General features: G+C 26.9%; 1 protein-coding gene across 1 annotated transcript in view; it reads right to left on the minus strand.

Moving 5' to 3' along the window:
* Window positions 1-16,065, minus strand: part of LOC100199266 (prostaglandin reductase 1) — a 94,936-nt gene that overhangs the window by 18,799 nt on the left and 60,072 nt on the right. Inside the window, exons 5-7 of the mRNA XM_065813786.1 lie at window positions 12,561-12,831; window positions 11,422-11,533; window positions 11,100-11,218 (exon numbers count right to left, since the gene is read on the minus strand). Of these exons, the coding sequence (XP_065669858.1) occupies window positions 11,100-11,218; window positions 11,422-11,533; window positions 12,561-12,831 (502 nt within the window). The remainder of the gene's footprint in view (window positions 1-11,099; window positions 11,219-11,421; window positions 11,534-12,560; window positions 12,832-16,065) is intronic.

The following is a 16,065-nucleotide window of genomic DNA, read 5'->3' on the forward strand; positions in this document are numbered from 1 at the left end:
TCTAGAAAATTTAATTTTAATACCGATTACATAATTTTTGTTTGTTTTATAGTTAAAAATTAGACAAAAAAGTAAGAAAAATTAATATTAATTTTTTTCTGGTATAACCAATCATTCACATATTTACTTTAAATTCCTATATTGAGTAGTATGTGAAATTTTAAATTAGGTACCTAGAAGAATTAAGTTATTGGATTTTCTCATGTGTTAGTTTCGGGTTCTTCCTATATAAAATTATTTTACAAGAATGACTCAACCATATTTATTAAATATCGCATTTTTAGGATGACATCAATTAAAAAGGCTTGCAGTGAAGAAGATATAGAAGCTGCGTTAAATTATATATAAAAAGAAAATACTTTAATCAGAAAAGCTGCATTCAAATATGGCATTCCATTCTCAACTCTAATAGGTCGGAAGAACAACAACAATGCTAGCTTTAAGGGATCAGGATCAACAACCGTACTCTCACAGCAAACAGAGTCAATTATGGTGCATGCGTTTAAGTTCCTAAGTGATTGGGGTTATGGTTTAACACGAAATGATTTCATGGACTTCGTATGCGGTTACCTTCTTCGTACAAATCAATCAGGCCTATTTAAAAACGACAGGCCTGGCAAAGACTGGTTTTATGCATCGATAAACCGATGGTCTAAAGAAATTTCCACAAGAAAAACTCATACTTTAGCATTTGCCCGAGCCGCTTCTTGTACGCAAGAAACAATTGATAATTATTTTGAAGTCACTAAACAATTTCAATTGTCTGGGATAACTTCTGGTTGTCACATTTGGAATTGCGATGAAACGGGTTTCTGTGGTGATCAAGGCAAAGCAACTGTAGTATGTCGAAAAGGTGCAAAGCGTGTTTTGAAACTCACTGGTAGCAATAAAAAAATCCATTATACAGTGAACAATTGCTGTACTGATGATGGATACTTTACACCAACATTCGTGGTATACAAAGCAAAACGAAACTTTAAAGCTAAGTGGGCTTTAAGTGGTCCAACTGGCACCAGATATTCAATTTCTAATTGGTTGAATGGAGCATGACACATTTATTGAATGGTTTAAGGAAGTATATATACCAGAATGTCAAGCTATTAGTGGTCCTCATATTTTACATCTTGATGGACATATGTCTCATGTCAGTTTAGCAGCTGTATTGCTATGTCGGGAAAAAAATACAATTTTGATTTGTTTACCAGCCCACTCATCTCACATTCTTCAGCCACTGGACAGAGGTGTCTATTGCCATGTTAAGCAAGTGTGAAAGGCAGTTCTTACCAAATATTACAAAGACACAAAATGCAAAAACTTAGATAAAGAAAATTTTCCTACGTTGCTCAAACAGGTGTATGAGAGCGGTTAGTGTTTCACACGTTTGGACGCTATTGCTGGTTTTGAATATACTGGGTTATTTCCACTTAACAAAAATAAAATCAATCAGCAAGCATTAGCTATCTCCGAAACGTTTAATCAACCGACGTCTTCAACGCCATTGCGAACAATAAAGTCTTTAGCATTATCTTCTGAACCATCAACAGAAGCTTCGAGGTTCGACAAGTACAGAGCACTACAAGAGAGAATGAAAATCGAAAAGGAAAATGTGCTCAGGAGTTTTTTTCAAGAAAAAAATCAGTCTTGTGTAAAAAAATCGAGGCAACCTAATATTCCAAAAACTGCTGGCCAATGTATTACAGAACACGGTGTTGCGAATCATCTCAAAAAAAAAAGAAGTTAAGCAATTCAAATTAGCTGAAAAACAAGCCAAAAAGCGTAAAACGATTAATGCCATTGCCAAACCCTGCAGAAAAAAAAAGTAACTCAAAATATAGAACCGATTACAACACCTTCAGCCAAAAGAAGAAAAGTTAATAAATGCAGAAAGTGTAAAAAAGAATTACATTCGGACATGATGTCATGTGAGAATCCAAATTGCAATACTTGGCTCTGCAACAAAACATGTTTTGCCAGAAATTTTTGTAATGGGTTCAGATTTTTTTTGTTGTAAAAAATGTAAACCTTAAATCTTTTATTATTTCTGTATGCTATATAAAAAATATATAGCATATTTCTGTATGGTATATAAAAAATATATAAAAGTATATACATTTACATATATAAAATGTTAAATGTATTTTATATTGATCGGTTTTAACAGACTTTCTGCCAAGAGCGATCATTTTTTTTTCTTCTAGTTTTCATATTTTCAAATACAATTAAAAAAAAAAAATTAAAAAATAATAAATAATTTGCTTGTTGGTATTTTTTATATAATTTAAAAAAAATATTTAAAAAACTTAAAAAATCATAGTTACTTGACTTTTATTGTTCAGTGATCGGTTTGATCCGCTTTTACTCTATTTATTGTATTATTATTAATTTTGACGTTCTTTAATTAAAGAACGTCACGAACGAATGATTAATTAATCATCTATCTAATTTATCTCCGGTTTTTAATAGTAACCAGACTAGTCTATGGATAGACTTACAACACAGACATAGACAATTCTGTATGTTGTAATGGACACAACAAATGTTTAATTTTTTGTCCTTGTTGTGTCTATCAAATTTTTGATGGTGTCCTAAGATTGCTCAGTTAAAAAATAATTTTCACTTCATAAGTCTACAAAGCATAATTTTTTGTCTATTTGGTGTCTATGATTTTGTCTAAATTTACTTGATTTCATAAAACCAGAAATCTTTCATTACCGTATTATTTGAAGATTGTTATGTAGTAAATTTATAATATTAAAAAAATATTGAAATGACATCAAAACTCTAAATGACGATCATTGCCCATGATTAGTTATTGTTTAAAACTTGCGTGCATATTCATCAATAAAATGAAAGTAAAAAACATTTTTCTTTTTTTACTATTGTTTTATTCACAAACCTAAATAAATTTTAACACCTATTGGAATCTTCTACTTACTAATCCACATTTTATAAAGGACAACTCCTTGATCACATATTTTTAAAATAATTTTATTAAAGGTGATAAAGATTTTAGTGACTAAGGAAAATTTTTTAAATGATAAACTTACCTTCAACTTTTTTGAAGTAATCCCAAACTGGAGAGGGCATTTTAAAAATAAATTTTCACGCACATTCACTGAGAATTGAAAAACAACTGAACTGAGTAATTAATGAACTTCAATTGAGCACAAAATAGTCCATTTTGAGGTTTTTAAATAGACATTAACTTTTTAATCAACAGCACACGCTGGACAAAAAATTAAAAAATGAACTTCTGTTAGAAAAATTGTATTTTTAATTTTGTGCTCGTTTTCAGTTTTTGAAACGATGCTGCAGTGAAAATTTAATTACTCGTTATAAGTCCAAATTATATATTAAATAGATCTTCTATACCTCATTAAAAAATCGAGATTGTTCATTTAGTGTCCATTTTTAAAATGATTGTCTAGAAAGACAAACATTTTTTATAGACAATTCATTTTTGATAGTTGTAATTAAAATTGTTGCAATTAGTGCTTTGTCGAAGTCTATTTTTGTCCTTTTATAATAAGTCCATTAGAGATTGTCTGTTTGCTAGTTTTTAATAGGCTATTTATTCTGCACTTTATACTCGGCTTATACATGACATAAATTAAGTAGAGGTGCGCAATCGTTCTTAGGTGGTTTAAGGCCAGACTCCATATATTTCGGGTTTCTTTGGTTTATGTGCGGGTGACGTGCTTTTTTATCGTTCGTATTTCGCGGGAGAATTTCAAAACGCTGATTTTAAATACAACGATGTCTTTTTGACTTTATAAAATCCGACAAAAATTTAATATGATATCTTGAATTCATAACATTATAAACATTATGAAATTGCGTTAGGGTTAGAGTCAGCATGTAATATGATAAATTCATAGCATAATTCATTTCTTAATGTATTATTTTATCGGTAAAAATTGAGTGATCGATATTAAGTAATTTGGTTATAATCAGTGTTATATTTATGTTTTTAATAACCTTAATATAATACTGTAATGTGGAATAAAATGTATAAATGAATAGTCACCACCCCCAAGTGTCGATTTAAAGTCGAAAATTGTTTTGGCGTCTTTTAGATTTTGTTGATTCAACTTTTTATTAAACACCGCTTTAGTATCATAATTACTATTATGCTAATGTTTGAATGCTCATATCAAACATTGCTTTTATGTAATCTAAAAAAAAGTGATTTTTTTCTTCAAAAGTTTAGAACTTAATGAGGAATAGAACAAACAAAAAATAGTAAGCCCAAACAAATTTTAATATTAAAAACAATATCGCATAATAGAAATTTAATTAAGTTAAAAAGATAATTATGCTGGATCCAAAATCTTTGCAAATAAACAATTTTTAGGGATCTCTTCTCGTGATTCGCTCAAATATTTGGGCACCCAAAAGTTTTTCTTAAAAACACAGAGGTTTAAAAAAGTAGCGAAAATGCTCAATTTACCCAGACTACTTAAAATATAAGCACATTATATTAGCTCAAAAAATTGACGTTTAAGTAAAAAAATACCAACCTCAAAATTAGAACTAATTTGCGGAATTTTATGATTCGTTATTAAAAAAACTGTTCATTGAAAGATCAAATTTAAAGTCACTTTTTATTGAAGCAATTCTACTTTATTTTATGCACAAAAAAAAATAAAAATTCGTTATCATTACAATTTTATTAACTCAAACTTTCAAACTAGAACAATATACATACTAGAAATACACATTGTTTTCTAAACAAAAATGGAACGAAATTCTAGCTCTTATATATATCTTTATGAAAAAATATTTCAACATTTTGCACCACAGATTCTTTCATATGTAATGATAATATCTTGACAACACAAAAAATTAAATAGCGTTTTAATTAAATGAGAGCCGTTAATTGCTGCGTAAAAGTTTACTCTAATTACTCTGCTTCCTGTTATCACCACTAAGTCGATTTAAAAAATACAAAGCAAATTGAACTTCACTGCTCACATCTTAGAGATCCTTTGGTATGCTCGTATTACTTAGCTGTTCATATTACCCGAATCTACCCTACGCAACGAGTGATAGTTATGGAAACAGATGCGGATTGGCCCGTTTATACATAAGGTAATACCAAAGAAGGGCAGGCAAATTGGTATTAAAAAATAATGAGAAAATATAAAATCATAATATATTGCTGTGCTAAAAAATGGTCATTACAAATTTATAAAAATTATTTAAAAAAGAAATTTTTAAGATGCTATTTTCATAGTGTGTCTAATTTATTTTATTTGGTATTATTTTTATGTTGTCAATACCCATATCAACTTAAACCTTTACCACAACCTTTCCTATATTAGTACCAGAAAACAATCCAATAAATGCTTTTGGCATGTTTAAGAATCCCTCTAAGACGTGTTCTTTAGCTTTCAATTTTCCCTAAACGAGATATTAAAATAATTAACGAAATATAAAAAAAATAAAAAAGAAATGAAAGAAATTTTTAAAAAAAGATAAACGAGATATTAAAAAAAAAAAAAATTAGCTAAATTAAATAACACTATATTACTAAGTAAAAATATATTTAATACTATAGTACTATATATAATATTATCATAGTATATATTACAATAAAATATTATCATAGTATATATTACAATAAAATATTATCATAGTATATATTACAATAAAATATTATCATAGTATATATTACAATAAAATATTATCATAGTATATATTACAATAAAATATTATCATAGTATATATTACAATAAAATATTATCATAGTATATATTACAATAAAATATTATCATAGTATATATTACAATAAAATATTATCATAGTATATATTACAATAAAATATTATCATAGTATATATTACAATAAAATATTATCATAGTATATATTACAATATAATATTATCATAGTATATATTACAATAAAATATGCAAACTAAACATTAAAATTTTGGTAAAAGTCCAATGACTTCATGGACAAAATTTTATTGTCCAAGACTTTTACCTAATTTTAATGTCAAAGACTTTTACTAAAAATGTCCAAAACTATTTTCTTTTCCTTACATTGCAAACTTAAGTTTGGGTTTTGAAATATTCGAAAATTTTAAACGTTTTCATTGATGTATGATTTATGACTGAGATTTTTTGATTTTTTTAAAGCTAGATTATAAGTTTCAAAACCAAAATACTTTTTTAAAAACGTTTTGACTGATTCGTTAAATTATTGACTTTTTACTAATAATGCTAATAAAATACTAATAAAATAATACTAATATTAATAAAAAAAAAAAATATAACATCAAGTTTTGTTTTCTTTAAAAGTAAAAGATTTAGTGAGGCAGCGCTAAAATATAATAAATAATGCAAACTTATTAGTATAAAAATTAGCTATTTAATAAAAAACTATTGTAAATAATTACTTATTTATTGATATTTATATTTTATGATATATTTATAAATATATAAATATCTGATGCCAATAAATTTCGTTGTTTGTTTTATTGCTTAATTTTATTTTATTTTGAACAGTAAAGATAGTATTATATTTAATGAAGTTAACGTTTTAAATGCGTTTACTCACGTTTAAATAAACACATTTACTAATTATTTCAGTTATTGGTTCACTTAAATTAACCATAAGAAAGAAAACAGTATAGTTAAACTAGAAGCCATTTAAATACATATTAGTAAAGACCCCTACATCTCTAATATCAAAAAGAAACAAAAAAGTTGAAAATAAAGATTTTCAGTCTATTCATTTTCAGCTTTAAAAACTGAACACGGATCCTGATAATCCCAACCCAAGAACGCTACTTATATGAGTGATAGCGTACATATTAAGCTACCTTGTGATGCAAATTTTGAAATCTTTTAATTTTGTTCGCGGAAAATAGTTTAATTTGGATGTTCAAACTAAGTGAAATTTTAACTTTATAGTGCGACAATAAAAACACCTGAAGAATGAGAACCACTACTTGTAAATTGATATTGGTGTAAATGTAGCATACGGCCACACCAAATTCTAGATAAAAGTTCTGTAGGATGGATTTACTGGTTAAGGATTTATGGCAGTTTTAGTTTATATTTTGTTGTTTTGCTACTTAAACCTCAAAACATTACCGATTTCTGTGATATTCGATCACTATTTTCAAAATAAAGGTTACATGAGTGTTTTACTAATTAACATCAACAATTTTTATTATAATTGTATTATTTCTATGTACCATTTTCATTTTATAGACAAAAATATTGATTTGCTATTTAAAGCGAGGTTTGAATTGACTTATGCTTGGCATTAATATTTCAACATTTCCTAGAGTATAAACTACTGCCAAAATGCAAAAGAAAAGCTAAAAAAAAAAACTAAAATCTGTCAAAAGTTAGTAAAAAAAAAGTGTTTCTGTTAAAAGAATTTTTATTAGCCCTTGAAACCTTCTTAATTACATTGGCTTTCAAAATGAAGTAAAAAATAACTATATAAACTCTATTTTTTACATTATATTACCATCAAATAGCATCTGATTAAATTTTAAGACATGTTCATTGATTTTCTCCACGAGAAATTTATTCAAAATAGCTTAATATGCTCTTTTAGTCAAATACTCTTCAATACTTTTACATGCAATATTAAAATTCATAATTACTAACAGCAGTTAAGGATTAAAATGGTTAAAATATTCATTATAAACCATTAGCTATGACTTTCTGCTGCCTAAACTAATAAATCGAATTATGATAGCAGTTCTTTAAAAATGCTTATTGTTCAGATTGTCTTGATGAGCAGTTTTAACAGTTTGTGAACTTTGGGTGCTACACTTGTACCAGTTATTATTAAGTAACACATTTTGAAATTTTTAAATGTTTTAACAAAATCTGGCTGAAGGATAAATCCAAAGCTTTTACAACTAAATTGAAACTTTTGAATGCTTCAATTATGTGAAGAATGACGGGAACCGATTTCGCATTAACATGTTGTTGGAGCACATCCATACTTTTAAGAAGATTCCTGCATTTATTTCCCTTGAACTGCCCCTCATGATAAGGGTTCAGTTAAATGTGGAGGGCAGCTAGCCACTTAACAGTTAATATCCAAGAATCTAAGATTTTCTAAGAATCTTGAAAAGATGATTTGACAACTCCTATAAGTAGATGCAATTTCATCTGTGGGATTATTTCTAAAATCAGAACATTATCAGGTCCACTGATGATTGGCTTTTAAATGACATTGCCAAACAACTTTGCGAGACCAACAACCCTGCCAGATTACTGAAAAGACTTGAGGCTAGATTCGATTGAGCCCAGTGTTAGCTAGTTTCCAGATTTTGCAGGACAATCGGATTTGATGTAACACCACATACAAGGGTGTTTATATAAATGGGTTTGAAGACCATAAATTATATTTGCAACTTTCATATTGCAAGCAAAAGTTAGTTCAACTCCATTTGCATTAATCAGTGACCAGATTTGTTCAATGTTGGAGTGAGCTTCTGGCAAATCTTCTGATACCACAATAAGAATTTGCCTTTTAACTCCAGTGATTCACAAGACTTTATAAATCATTGCAGTGAGCAACAACCCCAACTTTACCAGAATCTTCCTTTCTGTCAGTAATTTCTGAGTCACTGCAGGTGAAGAAATCACTTGAGTGACCTGCTCTTAAGAAATTCTTATAAAAATTTGACCTTACCATTTTGCTACTTGATGTTTGGTTTACAGTTTTGACCAGTTTGCAATTGTATATTTAGTTGTACATTTTCTTTTTCAATGGGGGTTTGCTCTATAAGAGGATGTTTTTCTTGCAACTTTGAATGAACCAATTTTAGCAATATATAAGAACCAGATTAGGTAATAACACATGCTTCTTGTTTCAGGTCCCACTTATATTGAATCAAAATAAACAAAGGAGGGAGTACAACTTCTTTCCTCTCTTGTTTTCTGCACAAAACTGTTCTACGCAATTCGCTGAGTCCTTGTGGTACCTAAGAATTACTAACATTGATCTTTGTCTCATACAGTTGGCATATTAGATCTGCCCAGAAAGCAGTAAGCTGTCATAAACATTTTTAAGACAGACCAAGCACACAAATTTTCAATTTTCACCGTAAACCTTTGCTTGATTTGGCATTGCGGTGATTCACTAAATCTAACTTTACTCAATCAAACTATCCCTTTTACAAAATTTAACCTAAACTTATATTGGATAACAATCCATTAACATACTTACAAATATTATTAATTACAAACAAATAAAATCAAGGAAATAATTACTTAAATTACAAATACAATAATTCCTTCCTTTAAAGGAAGTAATTACTTAAATTAATGACACTTGTCATATTTATTGACAATTTAGATAAGATTCTAGTTGATGACACATTCATACAAAAGATTTTTACTGCTCTTCAAATGACTATTCTCCCTTTCATAAGATTTTCCTCAGACTGCCCCTCTAGACCTCTGACTGGCCCCTGCAAACTTTTTATTTGTCAATTATTTTAGTGATCTTATCTAAATTTTTATATATTTTTTTATTCAGGTATCTTTATTGCTTGTATAGTAACAATCCTTTGTATTTATATGGTTTATTATCTGGGTTAAAATAGTTTATGTATCGGCAATTGCAATAAAATTCTTTTAAGTAAAGTCTTATATATTTAATGCTTTATCACCTATTTTTTAATGATGGAAAAACTGAAAAAAATTTCTTTTACTCAAATATATAAAAATAAATTTTAAAATATACTATTTAGTTTTTTAATTTTTTATTGAAATGATTTTATTGTTTACAAAATGATAACATGAAATTAGTTTTTATAACCTATGGTCCATGTACTTAATGATAAAAAAACCAAATATAAAATTTTTTATTAATAATGCTATTGCTAATAATGCTTGTGTTTTGATAAATTTTTTATTTATGTGACATTTAGATGCTTGTAGGGGTCTTAAACTAATCCTTAGCAATAAAATAGTGCAGGAATAATTGATTGTCACGCACTGTCTTTATTTCAATACTTATCAAACTTCGGAACAGATGAGCTCCTTGTTTTATTTGCTTAGCTTTCTCTAATAGCTTATGAAACTAATAAGAGAAAGAAATCATTTTTGCCATTCATTAAGGGAGAAAAAAAATCATTTTGTTGACTGTTATTTTTTGCAGTATGTGATATTTTCTGAGAAAAATAAACAATAAATTGTATCCAATTTAAAATATGCAATATGGCCTATTCAGCCCATTGAAGACATTCAAAGTCGAATTGTACCAGATTACATTGCTAACTGAAACTCATAAAAACTCTATCAAAATCAAAAAAAAATTGTAATGTTAATGGTCAATCAAATTTTTGCTAAATACTTTTGTCTCTTGTGCTTATGGGATCGTCAAGCAAAGTCAAGTGAAAAAAAAATTATATGAAATCAAATTAATCACCTAGAATATCATAACTTGCAAGACCAGAATATACACCTAGAAAATCATAACTTGCAAGACCAAAAAAAAAAAAGCAATCTAAATAATTGATGATAAACTGAAACGAGTGTGCTCAGATTGATTGATAAACTGATGATTGATAAACTGATGATAAACTGAAATGTATTATGTGCTCAGAATGCTTTTTACTGAATAAAATTACTTCAACAATACAATAAGACTATGAAAAATAATTTATAATTTTGCATTATTTGCAAATTATATTAATTACTGGATTATCTGGATTTTTCAATTTTTTAATGTTGTTATTACTTGGTGGTTAGTATTAACAATTTTTCAATGTTTTTGATGTTGTTGATGTATTATTGATGTTTTTAATGTTATTGATGTATTGTTGATGTTCTTGATGTTATTGATGTATTGTTGATGTTTTTGATGTTTTTGATGTATTATTGATGTTTTTGATGTTATTGATGCATTGTTGATATTTTTGGTGTTATTGATGTATTGTTGGTTTTATTAATGTATTGCTGGTGTTTTTTTGCTTTTTAACTTTATCTTATATGAAAAATGTTGCTCAAAGAAAAACATGCTTCACTTTATTTTCAAGTTTAAAACTGAGAAAATAAAGAGAAGTTGAGAAAAGATTATAGACTAAGGGTAATAAAGTAATAAAATTAATATCATACCTGTTGCATCCATGAATGTAAGTTTTGTACTCCTTCTTCATAACGATCATAATAAGAAGGTGCCATAAATCCTTGGATTTTTAGTTCTTTGTGGATAATGTAATTATGAACGTATGGACCTAGATTTTGAATTTTTAGATTAACTTTATTTTAAGTATTAACAATTTATATAATTGTTAAAAAATGTATATTACGGTGGTAATTAAAACTAAATTTAAATTTAAAAACAACAATAAATTCCCAAAAACAACTAACTAAAAAATTTCTCCTCAATTGTAGATTTATGTTTAGTAAACACTTTTATTATGTTCATTACACAAACCTTTAACTTTACTTGACTCCTTTTCATTGTATGTAGATATTGAACCACAAACTGAAACTCTGCCATATCTATTCATAAGTGATAATACTGTATCAAACATAGGACCACCTACCTGAAAAAAAAAGGATTTTTTAAAAAGCCACACCTATCAAACTACTAAACATCTGTTTTAAACACTGTACAACACATTAAAACACTGCACAACACTTTTTAAACCTAGCATACTTTAAACCAAAATATTGTTTGAGAGTTGGTTTGAAATTTGCATAAGTTTGGTTACTAAAGTAACCAAAATTATGCAAATCCTGATAGACAAAACTTTCTTTTCTTTGGTTTCTGCTAACTCCCAGACTTAATTAGTTGCTGATTTTCAGACTTGCATTAGTAAGGACAAAAGTCAACACATTTCTTTAACTTCATTCTTCTTAATTTTATGAAAAATGAGTAAGGAATAATATGTGTTTCAAAATTATAAGTGTTTGGGATATATTTATAAAAGCAAATACTAACTTGTAAAAAATTTCAATATACTAATAAAACTTAAACAAATATTATTAAACCGCTTGTTGTAAAACATATGTAAACCTGAACTTAATAAATACCTCAAAGTTGACATTATCTTGTCATTAAAAAGGGTTCAATAAACTTTTAACTGGCTAGCAATTAAAAATTTCATATTTTTACCAATAGCTTAGGCTTTTTATAAAACTTACTTAGTTATTTTTATAAAAATATAGGTTTTATATAAAAGTATAGTTATTCTTAATTGCCTAAAAAAAAGAGATCATGCCTCTTAAAATAACAATTTTTTTTTTTTAGTTAACACAATTAAATTCCTAAATTAAATACTGCATTAATTTAAAACTTAAAATATTTCAAACTAGCATTTTTTTTAGTTTTCCAATTTGCCCTAACTATGTATTATGTATTATTTGTATATTACGTATACAACGTACGTATATTTGTATATTATGTATATTACGTATTTACATTTAAAAGTAAAAAAGTTCAAAAAATAATAAAATATTATTACAATTTTAGTTTAAAAAAGTAAAATAAAAAACAAAACAACAACAACAACAACAACAAAAAAAATAATAACAACAACAAAAATCAAAATAAGAAAATGATTAGAATACATTATCAAAGAAGCAGTCAATTCCTTTTGGACAAAACTCTTTCAGTTTTTCCTCTATATTAGCAGTTTTGTAATTGAAAGCTCCATCAAAGCCAATTTCTTTCAAGTATTCAATCTTTTCATCAGAACTTGTACAGCCAACTACATGACAACCTTTTATTTTTGCAATCTGACCAACTATACTTCCTACAGCACCGGCAGCTGTGTTTACAAACACAGTCTCTCCAAACTTAGGCTGACATATGTCGAGAAAACCAAAATAAGCTGTCAATCTATAAAATCAAAAATAATATAAAATATGCAGTACTGTTTAATTGTAATGATCCCAACTGCAGTTGATACCTAACTCTAGATGGTCCTCAATAACAGTAGGTCCCTGATTCCAGATGGTTCCTAATTCCCTAATTCTGAACTTAAACTTACTTATGATTTTATATAATTTTCGAAAGGGAAAAAAAATATTTAAAGTTAACATAATAAAATTTAATAGTAAAATTGTCTAATTTTAGATGGTTTCCAATAAAAATAGGGAGGAATGGGGTTATTCAAAATACGGGATTCGTTGAAACATTGAACTTTTGTTTAACTAACACACAGTTTATCAATACAAACAAGTAATGAAGGTTTGAAGAATTAAATTACATACTATTTTGTTGTTAGATTAAAAAAATTGTGAAAACTAAGCATTCACTCAATTGTAAACATAAAAGTAACTTTTTGTGATTTTTGTAACATTAACTGCTACCTTGTATTATATAAAATAACAAAATAGTTTGATAACATCTAAGTAGCATTTTTTGTGGGTTTCTTTTAATGTGCTTTTTATAGAGTTTTGTGCATGGGAGACATAAATTAAATTGTTTAAGAATGCACTGGTTAAATAAGGGTTAGTTTGAATAATGTAATTGGAGTTGGTTGAAATGTTTGAGTCATCAGTTATATTCCTTCTATTATCACTTATAGATTATTTTTGTTATTTTGTTCTTATTCACACCGGCAAGCTAAATCAAAGTTTAAATCAAGGATCTTATAATTTATTGTTTTAAGCCATCTAAATCATTTTGAAGCTTTTGTTCTTTATTAATTTTGATCATTGGTTTGCAGCTTCTTAATTTTATTAGGTTATTAAAAAAAATGGTTTTCTACTCTTGCCTGAAACAAAGTAGCAAAAGAAAAGATTAGAGAAACAAAAAATTTAACAATAAAAAGTCTGCAAACCCAAGAAAAGTGAACAAGAAACAGCATACAATACTGCCTAGAACTGTTTGATGACTCCCATTTAGGAGAATAGTAAAATATGTACTCTGTGCGTTGCCTTTTGACTCATGAAGCATGCTCAAGTATAGATTCACATACAGCTCATAAAGTATGCTCAAATATGGATTCACATGCATATATATATATATATATATATATATATATATATATATATATATATATATATATATATATATATATATATATATATATATATATATATAGCCTGCTGCCGTAAAGGAGTGCTGCTACATCAACTGAGGGTTTGGCATGAAGCAGCAATCTTTTCTTTCATTATTCTTTTTTTTTTTTACTTTTTCTGAAAACGCCATATGCTATAAAGATAAACAAAACTAGTAAGCATATGCTTATCTAAACATGCTTTTATATACAGTGTACTTAAAAAAAAAAGAACAGCATGATTTAAAAAAAAAAAAAAGTCATAAAACTCAATGTTTTGTGTTTATTTTTTCAAATACATTATTCAATTATTTAACAACATTATTCAATAGCAATGTTGTTCAATAAAATAATAAAAAAAATTAACTAAACTGTTGAAATTAAATCAAAATAAACTAAACTGCAGAAGTGGTAAAAACTAACTTAAATGAAAAAATTATAGACATTTTTTTAAATAAAGTAAAATTGATCATAGCATAAAGTTTGTTTGAATTTTTGGTTTTCTACGTTAGATATCTAATATATTTACACTATTTTAATAACTAAAATGAAAAAAAATGAAAAAACTGGAGACGGACCAAAATAACAACAGTTCAAATTACAACTTCTTAGAAATTTTTATGTTCCACATTATAGTTTTCCTCTTTATAAAGTGTAACATGTAATTTTATATTGTTTTTTTTGTAATGCAAAGTTGTTTTTAACTTTTCATACCTGTATAAATCAAAAAAATAAACTTTTTTTTTTTAATTAAATTTTTTTTAATTAAATATACTTAAAATCTAAAAATAATATAGTTAGATGCTTTTGATTCTGTAACTACCAAAATTCAAGTATTAATTAGTTATGAAACATTCATACTTATAGTATTTTAACATTTATTTTCAACTATATCATTTGCTTATCAGTTAAAACTCTTAATTACCAATTTAGGAAAAAACATGTTTCAGACAGATAAAGGTCGAATAATTAAAATGCACCATGCAGATTGGTCATTGCTTAATATTTCCAAAGAGGTTGGATACAGATCTAAAGTTTAAAGATTTTAACTGTAGATCCACATGCCGTGTTAAGATTTTTGTCTCAAAATTAAAATAGCAACAAGTCGGGAACTGAAAGATAGCAAAAAACTACAAAGAGAGAAGATCGATTGATTGTGAGGCAAGTGATGAAGGATATCTGTGAGTCGTATAAAATTTAAACCTAAAAAGTTATGCACCAATACGATTGTTACAAGAATAAAGGTAGTTAAAGAGTTTACTTCAGGGCAGAAAATAAAAGAGCTTTTTATAAACAAGAAATATTCTGTTAAGAGACTAAAATGGTGTCGAGATCTGTTAAACTGGACTTTAGATCAATGGAAACATGTCATATTGACAGGTGAGTCACCTTTTGTGCTACAATATGGCAATTGAGAAAGAATATGAAAAAAAAATGATATACCATATAATTCAGAGTGTACACATGCCACAAAAAACCTAAAAAATCATGATATGAGGAGCATTTACTGCTCATGGAATGGAAAATTTGTACAGAGATGATGGAGTCATGGACCAACATAAATATCATTATATTTTAGTCTACCAATTAAAACCAAGAATAAAATATCTATTTCAGGATGGAAACTATATATTTCAGCAAGTCAATGACCTAAAGCATACAGCAAATGAAAAATATATACAAAATTCAGAAATCTCAATTGAGAATCTGTTGTCTATATTATAAGCTAAAATCAAAGCCAGAAAACTTAATAATATATAATAAATATGAATTTTTTTTAACGCTTCTAAAAAAAAGGTTGGAATTAGCTGGAAATTAGCTTGATAACAAAAACTAGTTAAAAGTATGTCACACATGCCAGTGTTTATTGATGTAAAAGATTATGCGACTAAGAATTAAAAATGATTATAATACTAAAAGATTTATAAGGTAAAAGTAATTGTATTCAGTATTCTGTATTAAATTTATTACAAAAGTGTAAAAAATTAGAAGCTATCAATTTTGCCATTTAAAAAAAAAAATTTTTCTCATTTTAATTGATTTATATATATATATATATATATATATAT

This window comes from Hydra vulgaris, chromosome 12 (genome assembly GCF_038396675.1).
Source record: "Hydra vulgaris chromosome 12, alternate assembly HydraT2T_AEP".
Taxonomy (NCBI): Eukaryota; Metazoa; Cnidaria; class Hydrozoa; order Anthoathecata; family Hydridae; genus Hydra; species Hydra vulgaris.